This window comes from Nilaparvata lugens, chromosome 2, assembly GCF_014356525.2.
Source record: "Nilaparvata lugens isolate BPH chromosome 2, ASM1435652v1, whole genome shotgun sequence".
Taxonomy (NCBI): Eukaryota; Metazoa; Arthropoda; class Insecta; order Hemiptera; family Delphacidae; genus Nilaparvata; species Nilaparvata lugens.
In genome coordinates this window covers 13631261-13647464 of record NC_052505.1, presented here as the reverse complement: position 1 = coordinate 13647464, position 16204 = coordinate 13631261, and the positions used below count along the sequence as shown (strand labels likewise).

Below are 16204 nucleotides of genomic sequence, written 5' to 3'. Positions count from 1 at the left end.
TCCCGCGTCCAAACTATTGAGTTGAGAAGAAATAATAACAGTTCTCATGGTTGCTATTGGCAACCAGGTTTCAGCTAGTTTTGTTAGGTTGGCTCAATCAGGACTTCCTAGATACCGAACCTGCGCCTAGAAAAAAAATGGCCGCCGTAAGTGGTGGCTGGCATTGATATTTTTTTTAAATGGGAACTAGACGAAATGAAATTTCGACAAAATGAGACGCTCTCTAACAGCTGATTAGTGATTTTTTCTCAGTAGGAATTCCTATAAGACCACCACATACGGCGGCCATTTTTTTATAGGCTCAGGTCTGGTAGTATATAGGAGGTCCTGGCTCAATGTACCTAGAATGTACCTATTCTAGGTACCTTGGGTTGGCTGAATACAACGTTAGTAGACATTATACTTACTTTGGGGTTTGGATAGAACACTGAATAACTTTTGCCGCTTCAATTCAATTTCAGAGCAGAATCAAACATTTTAAGTTAGTGTAGAATATATTTACTCTATACAGTGGCTGTAGGGTAAAATATCCTTCATGATATTTAGCCATCTAAAAATTTGTATTTTGTTATTGTTGAACTAATCCTCAAATTTCTTTCCTCATTTTTTCACAATAAAACAAGAACTCTGATTCTAATTTCTCGAATATTTTTTCCAGGTCAAACTGGTCTTGGGAAGAGCCTCGTTATAGATCTTCCCTATCTGTGTTACCTCATAATATAATACGGTATATTAATAGTTTTAAATATCATGGATGGTGAAAGAATTATTTCATTGTCTATTGCATCCAAAAAATTATATCATTATTATAGTTATAATCTATGCTGAATGTCGTAGCCACAGATTATCATAGTTGCATTTTTTATTAATGTTTATTATTTATTGTCTTGGAATATTTCAAACTGGATCGAATGATATCATTGATTGTTCCTATCGTGAGATACATTTCAAACAGTCAGCATTGAGAAACATTTATGTTATTTCTTTTAAATGGCTGAAAGTTCAGCGTATGCGCAGTAGCGACAGAAATTACGTAATATTTATAAGAAATGCTAACAGTTTGAGATGAATTTCGCCATTTTTTCATGTGTGCCATCGTGAAATAGGCATGTAACATGTAACAAACATCACATTGGCTGAAGTGTACATAGACATCTAGTATGTTTATTAATAACTATGATAATAATGTTTATAAGAATCATATAATAAAAGTCTGTGCCATTTTGGCAGTACATTTCTATGATTGTGAAAATGAATGGTCAAGTAGTATAAATTAATCCAGAGTAGTGATTTTAAATTGTGACATTTGAAGTATCCAATTTTGTTTTTAAACCATGTAACCTATATATCTCCAAAGTGAACGTTTTGTTTTCAATTTACGCTTTGAAAGCGGTGTTTCAAGTTATTTTAGTATAATTTATTATGTTACGTTTTAGGGCGATCATTTTTTATGTTCCTTGAGTTTTTTATTATTGTTTTAGTCAGAGTCCAGAGAAAGTTAGTTAGAATCACTTTTTACTGTCAGCATTGTTCGAATGGGTGGCATTGATATTGTCCATAAGGATTGCTGACAGTTGTAGAGTGAATCAATGACACTATAGCTCCAGAAACGTGAGGATCTATTAATCGATTATTTCATTGATTTCTATTGATAGATACAGCTATTTAAATACCAAATAGTATGTGTTTGTAAACGTTACCTTTCAGATTCAACACCTGCTTGAACTGAATTTATGTTCTGGGGAGCCTATGTTTCGAAAACATCTCTTAGCTTAGAAGATAAAAAATAATGTTTTAGAATGATCGAACGGGTTTCATTTTAAAATTGTTCAAAACCTTGAACGATTCTAATTTTAAACTAATTACAGCGAGTGTAAATATATTACAAAACTATCCACTTGTAGTTTGTATTAAAAATGAAGGCTTTTGCGAATTTAAATAATGAATTTTGAATTTTTGATTTTTCATATAAAAAGATAGTACAGGTTACCTATATTATGTTTGGTTGGATCAGTAGCTCCAAAATCCCTTGAACGGAGTTTTGTATTGCCGTAGCGAACGAAGCACGGGTGCTTACTATAGAAAGATTCACGTTTTGAAAACAGTGGAAATGATAGTTATGCATTGTTGTCACTTTCCCTCTCCCACCGCCTTTTATAGTAGATTTTTTAGCTGTTTTTCAAGTTACCTCCCGGTAAATCTGATCTGATACCGTATTAATTGTTGGTTCTTGATTATCAATTCTATCTCAAATATATATTGTCAAGAAAGTATATTTTATCTTGATTTAATAATCAATATTTTCGAAACTGAGATGAAATATTTTGGTAGGTAGTTCATCATTTCTACATAGTCTACAAACAATTTGAAAATAGTGCGGAGTTGGAAAAGGATAGAGCTGTTTGCTTTGTCTAATGACAGACAAGGATAGCAAACCAATGTTAATCAGGTGCTGGCTTCATAACATAAATCTCACTATAGGTTTATTTAAATTTGAACATTTAAAATATTATCTTCAATTAATAGTTGGATAAAATTGTGTTTGAAACATAGGCTTACATCTTCCCTGTCTTATGTCTCAACAGTTTTCATTTTCTTTTTGTTAACTCTTATTGAATTCTTAGTTGTTATCATATTCCAATTTATTTGTTCTCAATGTTTATTGAATAAATGTGTAAAGCATGGCTTATTTGGATAATTATGCTTGTGTTATATCTAGTTATACAAAATAATACGAATATTGTCAAAAATTTAGAACATGCTTTCAATGTGTCTGTCTCTGTCTAATTAAATGTATTATAGGATCAATCTATTATTGCAAACTGTATCTAGAATATTCCATCTCCATTGAATTCATTCAACTATTTACACGAATGAATTTTAACGACTGATTGTATATTTATTAAATTCCATACGAAGGGTGTGTATCCATTATATTATATAGTTCATAGTTTGTAAGTAAATGAAATGGCTAGTCAATTTAAATTTATTTTCAACCAGTTAAAATATTGTTCAGTTTAGTACACCGTATTTCATGAGTGATTGAAATTTCCAAATGATTCAATTTGTTAGCTTGTAATTATCGTAATGTTTTTGGAGTAAATGTTATTGTTCTTAATATTTCTGGTATTGACAATTTTAGGAAGGAGATTGCTTGATAAGATTGATTGATTATAGAATGATTAACTAAGAATCGAATAAACAAGCATAAGTAAAATATAAATTTTCATAGAATGAATTTATTATTAATTTTGGATATACCATATATATATTATGAATTGTGATAGAGACGTATCTCTTCCAAAAACAACGTTTCAAGTTTTTTTCATTCATTTAGAATTGGCATTAATCTAGAATATCTTGATAATAGGATGATCATATTGAATATGATTCTCCAAATTGCACTCTTGATTTGATTTTTCATTTTAAAATCATTTTGATTAATCAATTATTCTATGTAAAGTTATTATTATCTTGAGAATGAAAAAGTAACAACATATTTTTCAGTTCAAACTACTCCTTTAACATAATTTATAATGAGCCTTGATGGTGTTTATATTTATCAGTGTTTCATCCTTGAAAATCTTGAAAATAAATCGCAATATTAATTAACAAATTAATTAATTTTTCATAGATTGAAACTATAAAGGAGCAGGAAGGCAATTTGACTAGATTTTGCATATATATAATGTATAAAATCAACTAAATTCTCGAAAATATGGCCAGTTTAATTAAGCGAAGTTAACAAGTACTGAGGAAATGTTTCGAATCTAAAAATTCGACTGAGTCTCTATCATTGTTGTAAAACCGTTCCTTAATGAAATTAAAACACACATATATTGTCATATTTTACCGTTTTATTTGGTAGAGGACCAAGGTCAGCTTAAAATGTAACCTGTGTGGTCACTAAACCATGGTCCTGTGCCAAATAAAACGGTAGAATTTGACAATATATGTGTTTTTACTTGTTTCTAATCTAGTTTATAAGTAGATTATGAGGAAAGTAAGGAGGATATAATTGAATATCAACAACCAATTCGCAAAATACTCTGTCTTTATAATTTTTCGAAGCATGTCAATTTGAAAATCTACTTTGTAAAAATAATTAAGGACTCACAATTTTGTGAAGTGAACAACATAAGACAACCTGTTCGGACTATGTGCAACCTTATCTAAATTTGGGAGAGGAATAGCACAAGGTTACCTTATTTTTCCTCTCCCTATCATTTTGATGATGCACATATTGTATGAATCAATAAAAAATAGAAATATATTAGTTAAATGAATATATCAAGATCAAATCGGTAGATTATTTTAATTTTAAATATCTCTTTATTTATTTGCATTTCATAATACACAAATCAAATACATGATCAGAGAAGGACCAACAGGCCTAGCCCAAAACTGTTCCTTCTCCGAATTTTGATAGAAGTATGTCTAAAACCTATGTTATGTTTCTTTACTTTGAATCAAATCCAAACTGGACTTTCAAGTCCAGAAATATACAAACCAAAATTTGGAATTTTATCAGATTGATAACAGAAAAAAATGAAAATGTTGCACCAAATTGTAATTCAAAACTTGAAAACATTGAATTATATAGAAATTTAGAAACGAAAAACAAAATCGAACTCACTCATGTTTTAAGATATATTATGTTAATAATTATTAAACGAAAATCCAAATTAAATGCTGTAAATCACCCCTATTAAATATTATTATTTGAAATTTTTATCCATCAATATATTGATGGATAAACATAATTTATATTCTTTCAATTTGACATTGATCTAAGTTTCAATAATTAAAATCTTTATCAATATGAAACTGATGCTATCTAAAAAAGTGAGCTTTCCTTTTTCCAGATTCCTTTCTCTCACAGTAACAGAATGATATTGTTCTATTACTGCATAGGTGCTTCAATTTATAATCCTCCTGCTTCCATTATTGGCGAATAAACTTATTTCTCGGATAATGTTTTCTAGATAGATTGATACTTGATTGTCAATTATTATCTCTTGATATAGTTCTGAATGTTAGTTATTATCTAATAATTGCAAATATTATATTGATATTGATAGTACCGAGTATTGCTATTGATTATGTATAGCTGGGTTCACACCAAAGTTATTAACAAAATGTTAATAACTTATTTTTTATAGATTCTATTAGATTGAACGGAACTTGACAAAGACATACAGTATGTCCATCATGTGTATGATAAGTTATGTTCAATCTAATAGATTCAATAAGGATTAAGTTATTAACACTGTTATTAACTTTGGTGTAAACGCAGCTCAAGATTAGAGTTTTAAAAGTTGTTCCACTGTAAGAATATGATAGATGAATATTGAATAGATAACTAGAGTCATGATAAGTCAAGATAACTTTTGAAGTAATCACAACCAGGAGTTCAACAAAATTATAAAATACCTTTCCATTGAAGCCTCAATAAAATTTTGGGACATCTCATAGAAGAAATTAATCTAAAAAAATAGTAAATGTACTAAGAATGTCTCTGGTGTATTTACCAGGATAACTTTGATCAATAATATGAAGAAGTATTCTCGTAAATCTAGCCTCAAGCTGTGTTTACACCAAAGTTATCAACAAAATGTTTATTTTTCTGTCCTTATAGATTGTATTAGATTGAACGGAACTTGATGAACACATACGCACATCATGTGTATGGTAATTTATGTCCAATCTAATTGAATCTATAAAGCTGCGTTTACACCAAAGTTAATAACTTAATCCTTATAGATTCTATTAGATTGAACATAACTTATCATACACATGATGAACATAATATATATGTTTGTCAAGTTCCGTTCAATCTAATAGAATCTATAAGGATTAAGTTATTAACATTTTTTAAATAAATTTGGTGTAAACCCAGCTTAAGGACGGAAAAATAAACATTTTGTTGACAACTTTTGTGTAAACGCAGCTTTACTTTGGAAATTGAAATACCCAACTCTCTTGTCGATTACAAGTTTTCACGAATGAATCTTACATGAAAATGATATGTGACGTCATATTAGGAAATTTGAAATTTATTTCCCAGAAATTCATACATTACAAGTTTGAAATATCATCTAATTTCACAGTCTCTATATAATATTGAGATTCACTTCAAAAGATATCGGTATCATTAATTTATGTTAATAAATCATGAACCTTAACATATTTACTGTTAGCATATCCTGCTAACAGTATGAAGTAAATCTCACCACCTAACTACTTGTAAAATATTGATATCAAATGGATATCGATCTTATTTTGAGCTCGAAGCGTTACCGGTCCATACAGTTTTCAGTATTTAACATCGATATCAAATAAATCTTTTTTTGAGATCGATGGTATTCTAAGCGTTATCGGTTCCATACAGTTTTCAAAAGTGATGTCGGATTCATATCATCAATAATCATTGAAACTATATTATAATTCACGTCATTCTGTCAGCATTCCTTGTAAATAACATCAATGCATTCCATTGAATCATCAAAGCTTCAAACTTCAGTTTTAAAATTAAAAAACCTCAAGGTTCGAAGTTCAAACTTCAAACTATCAGAATACTGAAGCTTCAAATTTTGTCAGCATTGATTCAATGGAAAGCAATGATGCTATACAAAGGGAAAGCTGACATTTGAAAGTGAATCGGACCATAACAGATTACCCCAACACAGTGCCTAGTTTAGAGATAGGAGATAATGACGGATTTGAAACGCTATTAATTACTACAGTGACTATAGATACATACTGATTAATAGTCTCTGTAGCTATTGCAACCGTACAACGAAACTAGTGTCTGAGCCAAATAATTTTATCTAAATTAAGTTGTTCTTGTGAAAACCACTAAGAACTTTCAGAATATGCTATTTATAATAGAAGCTAACAGTTAAATTGAATAGTGCATCTTTAATAGATTAAACGTTTTCAACTACCTCGAACGAGAATACATTTACTCAGTATTTGTCAACTTTGCAGAAATGAGTAGATAGAAGATAAATGTGCAATGTATGTTTTTGTATGTTTTGTTGTTGTTTTACTGTTTGTGAATGTGTGTGTTCAAATTCATTGCAGTCAAAGATGGTAAATTCATTGTCATGTTTATTGAATTAAATTATTATGAATGGAAGTAATTAGAATGGTTTTTATTTCATTTTACCTTGGAACACATTTTTGATAAAGGACTAGGTCTTTGACTAGGCCTGAACATAAGACTTTATTTATATCATTCCCTAATCATCAAGGATAGAACATTTTATAGCCTTGATCAATGTACCTAGAATGTAGGCCTACTGTATTTTAGGTACCTTGATCTTGATGAATACTTTAGATTGTGATATGTCTTGTTCTCGTAGTGGACAGTGTAGGCTAAATCGGTTTTTAATGCCAATGTTAAAGCCTAATGTACTATATCTATCTTTATATAAAAGCAAAATGGCACTGATTCATTCATTCAAATTTCAAATTCATTATTCATACAACTTACATCTCAGTCCATAAATATAATTATATTCAACTTATATTTGCATTTAAAAATGGTATGATTTTACTGTAACAATCCATATTAGTAGAGAAACGTCATCTTCTTATTGCCTTGCATATTATCAGAAATGTAAGTTGTTGTCATCCCATTACACTTTTATTATATGAATAAGTTTGTCTTCTATTTAGTGAGTAAAAGTGAGAAAATGACAAGCTTCTTATATTCTGAAAATACTTTCATTTATCAACTTCATTCACCATGAACAGGACTAAACGTCTACCTAAACAAATCAAATACGTCAAATTTGGCAGGTAGGTTTAGTTGCCCTTGTAGAGTCACACTAAGACCGGATTTGAAAAATCCAAAGAGACGCCTTTATAAATAGAGCTGGGATTTGGAAATCTGAGTTTTCATAGTTTTTCTGCGTTTTCTCAGATTTTTCAATAACTGATTGACAAAATTGTTCGAATTTGAAACCCAGGTTCAACTGAAGTGTGAAAATGATATATTGAAGAGTAGAACTAAGACAGAATTTGAAAAAAATCAAAGATACGCCTATAGCTGATAGTATAGATAGCTAGGATTTGGAAATCTGAGTTTTCATAGTTTTTCTGCGTTTTCTCAGATTTTTCAAGAACTTATTGACAAAAAATGTTCAAATTTGATACCCTGGTTCAACTGAAGTGTAAAAATTATAAATTGGAAGGAATGTTAATCTGATTACTCATTATAATTAACTAATTACGGTAAGTAAATCTGAAGCTCCAGGGTTCAATTAATGATTGATCCATTCTTTGAAAGTTATTTTATTTCACTATTCAATTAATCTTTCTCAACAACATCAGGTAACATGCCATTGAAGTGTTAGTATTAATTATATTGATAAAACACAGCATAACTTTACAACAATTACATAAGCTTACCTCTTTCAAGCTACTCATCCTAGAAACATTTTTAAACAATATATTACTACAAACGATACATCCAAAAAGCAATTTAAAAAAGCTAACAGCAAGAACATTTGTTTTCCATATCCTATTGAACTAAACGTCATCCTTAACTAAACAGATCCTAAACGTCATAAATATAGCGGCTTCTAGGTTCACACGACAAATTAGAAGACTTTACATTTGAATTTATCCAGTTTCTCTATTGAATTTTGTTCACGATAGATCCTCGAGTAGATCTACTTGTTGGTCACTGTCAATAAACGGACAATCCAATTGTGACGGCTCATGAGTTTTATGGTCATGGATACCTGCAACAGATTGAAAAATCAAAGAATGATTTAATTAATATTGAACAGACCAATTGAATAATAATCAATGTACATCTGTAGGCTTTCTTCCCTCATATTCTGCTTACTGATTAATACAATAATTGTATTGAACTGTACAATAGGCTACTAAAACAGTAGCCTACAATAATTGTATTAAATATAGCCTTCTGTACAGTACAATAATTGAATGAGATGTATAAACTCAGGGATACTTTCTTTTATTTATAAAATAGATTTATATAGTACCTTTTGAAATAATAGTTTAAGAATACAAATTATAACAACTAGCTTCAGTGCACAACCTGACGATAATGTGAACACTGAAACTAGTTGTTATAATTTATATTCTTAATCTATTATTTTATCAATTTCAAATGGGTACTTTAATTCTATTTTATAAATAATTGAATGAAAAATTTTCTTTTGTACAGTTGTTGAATGAAGCCTACTTTTCACTACAATATTGAATGAACTATATACTTTTTGCAGTAGAATATTATTGAATGAAATATAGCCTTCTGTACATTACAATATTATTAAATGATATACAGCATTTTCTACCGTATACTATTTTTTTTTACTGTAGTAGAATAGCCTACTGGACAGTACAATAATTGAATGAAATACTAAAGTTGTTGGATGAAGTAATATAATCTTTTCTATAGTGCAATAATGAAATGAAATAAATACTTTAGTACAATACAATTTTCACACTATTAACACTATGCTCTTATGTGTTTTGAATATTTATTAATACATTGATACGTAGGCTACAATATCATTGAGAAACTGGAAAATGTTGGAAAAAAATGATTCACCTCATGAAAGAGAGTTGTTCATATTGAATTCATTAATTACTGAAGAATGACAGAATAATTTTTTTTTTTTTAATTTAGCTTAGCTTATATTTATCCTAAAATGAAAGATGGGAAGAATATGGAATTCTGTTTGATTCCTGGACCATCTATTGACAATCAACAACTATGAACGCATTGAATTCATCTTTGTAACACTGATTTAACCTATATATCTTTTTTCAATTCAACACTTTACTGATAAATACTACCAATTGATTGAGAAGAAAATGTTTTCGGAATAATAAATGCTGCATGACCAAGCACATAGGAGATGATATATATCTCTTCCTATGTGCTTGGTCATGCAGCATTTATTATTCCGAAAACATTTTCTTCTCAATCAATTGGTAGTATGAAGCAGGATAGCCTATTGTACAGTACAATATTTGAATGCAATATAGAATACTCAACTGCAGTTCACCTCTGTTTAAATAAATAAATAACAATAAATAAATAAATAACTACTCAACAGTTCACCTCTGTTTAAATAAATAAATAACTATAAATAAATAAATAACTACTCAACAGTCCACCTCTGTTTAAATGAATAAATAACTATAAATAAATAAATAACCACTCGACAGTTCACCTCTGTTTAAATGAATAAATAACAATAAATAAATAAATAATAATAAATAAATAAATTACTACTCACAGTTCACCTCTTTCTAAATAAATAAATAACAATAAATGAATAAATAACTACTCGACAGTTCACCTCTGTTTAAATAAATAAATAGCTATAAATAAATAAATAACTACTCGACAGTTCACCTCTGTTTAAATAATAAATAACTATAATAAATAAATAAATAACTACTCGACAGTTCACCTCTGTTTAAATAAATAAATAACTATAATAAATAAATAAATAACTACTCGACAGTCCACCTCTGTTTAAATAAATAAATAACTACTCAACAGTCCACCTCTGTTTAAATAAATAAATAACTATAAATAAATAAATAACTACTCAACAGTCCACCTCTGTTTAAATGAATAAATAACTATAAATAAATAAATAACCACTCGACAGTTCACCTCTGTTTAAATAAATAAATAGCTATAAATAAATAAATAACTACTCGACAGTTCACCTCTGTTTAAATAAATAAATAACTATAAATAAATAACTACTCAACAGTTCACCTCTGTTTAAATAAATAAATAACTATAAATACATAAATAACTACTCGACAGTTCACCTCTGTTTAAATAAATAAATAACTATAAATACATAAATAACTACTCGACAGTTCACCTCTTTTTAAATAAATAAATAACTATAAATAAATACTCAACAGTTCACCTCTGTTCAGAATAGCCTAAAATAAACTGTATAATTTTAGTTATAGAATTTTTAGTATACTAAAGATTACACCTACTAAACTGTAGGTGTTTGGTACATTGTAATTACCTTGAAAGGTAGTAGCATAGCCACCTCTAATACCTATTAGAGGTGGCTATGGTAGTAGCTATACCTATTAAAGTTTGCAACTATATTCTGACATGGATGGAATCCAAACAACCGTTTGTCAATTTACCATATCAGCAATTTTCACGCCAGGATGCAAAGTGAAAATCAAAACTCAACTTTCAGCAATTAAAACAAGTTTTAGTAGGCATACATGGAGTTATCTATTAAACTATGGTGGAATTTAGATTGCATAACGAACTAACAAACTATGCTGTGATTGCATAGTAAGCCTATATTGTAAGAGGCAAATTATTCACTAACTTTGGTTCTGCAGTAGAACAGACACGCGCTATCAACATAGGACAGCATTGATGGTAGAAGGTTGGCAGTGCAGAAGTATCATGGGATGATTAGGTGGTGGTGAAGGAGGAAGAGGAAAAGAAAGAGAAGGGAGAGGAAGAGGAGGAGAAAGGGTTGTGGTAAAGGATAATGAAGTGGAGGAAGAAACGTTGACGAAGAAGAAGAAGAAGAAGAAGAAGAAGAAGAAGAAGAAGAAAAGAAGAAGAAGAAGAAGAAGAAGAAGAAGAAGAAGAAGAAGAAAACAAAGTTTTGATGGTGTAATAGGGCCAAGGGCCAATACAAGGTAAGAAGTAACAGGCTGTAGCAGTCACAAAATAGAAGGCAGATATCAGTCACGTGAACTATTTCCTCAATGCACGCATATTTCTTTTTCTTTTTCTTCTTCTTTTTCTTCTTCCCTCCTGCCCATTCAATATCATCCTCTCTTCTTTCCACTTCTGCATAGTGGCTTTTTATCCTCCTCCAACTTTGTAGGCTATACTCTCTCTTTCCTATATTCTCTGTGCACTAGGCTACTATATTTGCAAATGTATTGCTGCTGCATCTTTTTAATAATAACTGCACAAGTCACACACTGAACTGAACTGAGCTAAATCAGCAATAAACAGACCCCATGACTTAATATTACCTATATTTATCTGTATGTAATACCTATAGTCATCAACATCATCATCATAATCTTCACTTCAGGGATTAGGTTTATTAATTAACCTGTTCCGGTACCCATCTCTTTCTTCGCCACCCTACATCTCTTTTTCCAGTAGGTCTATAGTTTTGGATTTCAAGGGGCATTCTCCCAGGTGGCATTCTATCCAAATGACTGCACCAGTTGCGTCTATTTTAAATAATTTTTTCATGCAGAGGAGCAACCGATTAAACCTGTCTTATATCAGTATTTCTGATTCTATCAACTCTAGTGCAGCCAAATACACTCCTTAGAAACCTCTTTTCTGCAACTCGAATTTCTACCAACATTGTATACTAATTGTTACTAATTTAATTAATAGATCGTTGAAGGTTTCTGCCTCCCTCATGAATAGCTTCAATGTTTCCTATTCTATCGAAGCTAAAATAAGTTGAGACTTTGAGAGAATATCCGTGTTGTCAAATTGTGCGAAATTTCAATCTGTTCATGCAAGCCCGTAAAACTGGTATGGATTTAAATACCATGGATTTAAATATGGATTTTATACCATACCACTGGTATGGTATAAAATTTATTGTATTAATTTTTTGTATCTCAAATTCTAATTATTGGATGCATTATTAATAGTATGTTAGGAATTCGATTAAAAAATTGATTTTTTAACTACAAGAGAGTTTTTAGGGTCTGCAGCAACTCCTCCATGCGTACAGGGAAGCTACCCTTGCATGAAAGTATTTATTGTCAAAGGAATTAAATGTATATAATATTCATATATCATTCAAATTGACAGCTCTACATCGACTGTCTTGTCGAATTCATTGAATACATCCTGTCATATGGGCTTGCATTAAAAAATTGAAATTTCGCACAATTTTACAACACGGATATTTTCTCCAATAGTTTCAACTTATTTTATACAGACTATAATATTACCACAGTATTTAAGGGTCGTTGGCATACTGCTGATTTAAATCGCACTTAAAATTCCAGCCAACTACTTCCTTAGAACCAATCTGACATGCAATCTCCCACTTGATATTCAAACCCCTTCAGAGGTCAACAAACTTATAAATTATTGTGGAGTTTTGCATTCCTATTCTGAATTCCCTTCAAACATCGTGAGGCTCATGTTATAAAGTCAGTGAAAATGATAGGATGGCATGGTTGCCAATTTTCCGTTATCATTGCCTTCTATGGTGGATAGCTGTGATTCAAAATATTCCTGTATATCTTTTTTTTTTGAGTAGTTGAGTAGTTGATATTGTGGTAATTATTCATATTGAATGAAAAAGACTAAGAAATTTTTGATAATTAGAAAGACCGGTTTCGGTTATTACACCATTGTCAATCTCTGATAAAGATAGTTTATCAGAGATTGACAATGGTGTAATAACCGAAACCGGTCTTTCTAATTATCAATAAATCAGTGGTTTTTTGACAATTTCTTAGTCTTTTTCATTCAATATTCCTGTATATCTTATACCAACTATTGATGAAAAATTCTAAATTAGAAAGGTTGTTGTTAATAATAATGATCATTCTATATCAAATTTATTGAAAAAGTGGAATTCAAAAAAAAAAGGCTACTAGTTTAGAAAAGTTTGTTCAATTCTGGTCATAACGTAAAAGTCAACAATGTAAAAAGCGGCATGCGTCTTGGGCTCAACTCACACTATCTCGACTCAAATCGTACGACTCCAGTCTCTCGACCTTACGACTTCCTTGCTCATTGTCACTACTTCAGTTCCATGCTACTCTATTTTCTAACCATAAGAGATCTAATTTGTCACTAATTTGCATGTAACAAATTTTATAATAATAATTATATATTGTCTTATCTAATTCGTATTGTCACCTGGTCATATGGGACATATATATGAATCATATCATATTGATCAGGATTTTAGAATTTAAAAATTAAAAAAAAAGTTCAATGAACAGTGCTTTTGTCTTTGAACAATCTTTGTCATCGACAGAAAGATTGTTTATTTCATTTGTTGTCAAAATTAACGTAGCTCTTTTTTTGTTTTTAATAAAAGACGTGCCGCTTGTGCGACGGATAAAAAAATATGTACTTGAAATGGCTTTCATGTTTGGCATTGACTGTATGAGTTTATATTAATACCCCAAATTTAACTTCGGGGGAGAGCTCGTTCGTTAGGACTGTGAGTTAAGTCCGGCTGATCCAGTGAAAAAGGCTAGATTTCGTTTCGTTTTATAATACAGTTATTCTGTCACAGATCGGGCAGTTTAAAAATAATTGTATTGTTAAGGGAGACGGGTTCTGAGCCTATTCATTGGTTCAGTTAATTTTTGTTCTTCTAAAATACTAACTGTAAAGTCGCGATTAAACCAGTGGATGCCAAAGGGGGAAGCCATATTCAAAAGGTAGGTGACTACTGAATGAAATCATTGTTCTTAATTTTCATAACCACAAAGATTGAATCATCATTAGCAGCAAGCGAGTGTTTTAATTCATATCAATAATGTTTTTATAATAAAATTAATCTTGTTTTGTTTAATTGTATATATATGTTAAAGATTCATTAATTAAAGTTCTAGTTATTCTGTTCTCTTTCGTTATCATAGTTCTTCCCCTTACATAATTGGTGAAGGCACATTGTGCTTACATATTTGGTGGAGGCATTGTGCTTATAGTATTATTGTCTTATCTAAAATGACAAAACATCTCTTTCACATGAAACATAACCTCACCTCCATTAAAAATGCACGGTACTATACAATTCAAGTCGAGGCTCGCCCAACAAGTCGTGTGGTCGTGAGGTCGCGGAGACTAGAATCAACTGGTCAGAGTGTCACCATCATTGAAAACATATGCTGCGTCGTGAAGAGACTAGAGTCGTAGTCTCTTCTCGACTTGAGTCGCCCAAGGCTCAATTCACACATATGCGACTCTGGTCGAGAAGAGACTCGACTCTAGTCGAGAGCATGTGCTTTCAAATGGTGACGTCGCGGATACTAGAATCGACTGGTCTGAGTGTCACCATTTGGAAACCCGATGCTCTCGATTAGAGTCGAGTCTCTTCTCGACCTGAGTCGCGTAAGTGTGAGTTGAGCCTAAGGGATTTTGCACTCTATTGTGAAATTGTTACAATTAAATAATCAACTAGTTGAAAAAATGAAAAATAGTAACTCATAATTCAGAAAAATATGAAAAATATTACATTTATTGTCAGACATTCGTGGATTTCCTTCTGGGCGAACAAGATCTAACAACCTATCGTGAATTTTATTTGTTCAAATCAATTTCAAGCAGATTACCGTAATTCGTTCTCCATCAACCTCAAGTTTTTCCAATGACCTATGATTGATTATTCTTTGTTGAGGATGATCTCCATATTGTGCTTGGGTAATGATGATGCAAATTGAGTGGGCTTGCGGCTTTAGGAGGGATCCGAACCACCGGGAAGCGATCTCCAAACTAATTTGATTCACTGTTTTGTTATTAAATATTTGACTGCTAGTCGTTCTATTTAATAACAAGAAAGTTTTTCAATAGTAACCAGTTATTTATGGAAAACAACATTGCAAAATTCTAATCTTATTATTACAATAAATGAATTTGATTAGATAAATATTAGCGACTTACCTATCAGTTGTAGAGCTAGCATGAGTAGAAACCCGAGCAACGATACAAGAAGGGCCAAGAGGCCGGAAGAACATCTCTCGTAGCGCTCCTTGGTGAGAACCTAAAGAAAAAAGTTATATTATTAACTGTGATATCTGAGAAGATCCAGCCAACAAATATGGAATTTTAGCGATTTCTATTCATTATTGTTGACTGAATAAAAAATGATGAATTCTCGAAAAGTTATTGAATTCCAAAAATAACTCGAATTGAGTGACACAACTCAAAAACTAGATCAAAGCAAAAGTGACACTTCACTAAAACCATTATTAACTATTTCAACTATTAACTATTAACTATTAACTATTAACTATTTTTTTAGCATAAATATGAAGATGTGTCACTCGAAAGCAACATTTGAGTTGTGTCACTTACCGCTTGACCCAATAATTGAGTTGTGACACTTATCTTTTAAAAGCCAGAATTGATTTGTGACACTATTCTTACAGATGTGCGAAATAATCTTTAAATACCTTTATGTATTTATAGGTTGAACCTTTG

The 16204-nt window shown here is 30.7% G+C and overlaps 2 protein-coding genes across 10 annotated transcripts in view; one reads left to right on the top strand and one right to left on the bottom strand.

Annotated features, from left to right (window-relative positions):
- The window catches only part of LOC111046064 (DNA-binding protein Ewg), a 76220-nt gene extending 69075 nt beyond the window's left edge, over window positions 1–7145 (top strand). For all 8 annotated transcript variants that reach the window (XM_039420585.1, XM_039420591.1, XM_039420593.1 and 5 more), the window contains exon 14: window positions 659–7145. The gene's annotated coding sequence lies outside the window, so the exon portion shown is untranslated. The remainder of the gene's footprint in view (window positions 1–658) is intronic.
- A 315-nt stretch (window positions 7146–7460) lies between these two features.
- LOC111046065 (zinc transporter ZIP1-like) overlaps window positions 7461–16204 on the bottom strand; it is a 64450-nt gene continuing 55706 nt past the window's right edge. For both annotated transcript variants that reach the window (XM_039420584.1, XM_039420583.1), the window contains exons 6-7: window positions 15665–15764; window positions 7461–8753 (exon numbers count right to left, since the gene is read on the bottom strand). In XM_039420584.1, the coding sequence (XP_039276518.1) occupies window positions 8659–8753; window positions 15665–15764 (195 nt within the window). In that variant the 3' untranslated portion in view covers window positions 7461–8658. The remainder of the gene's footprint in view (window positions 8754–15664; window positions 15765–16204) is intronic.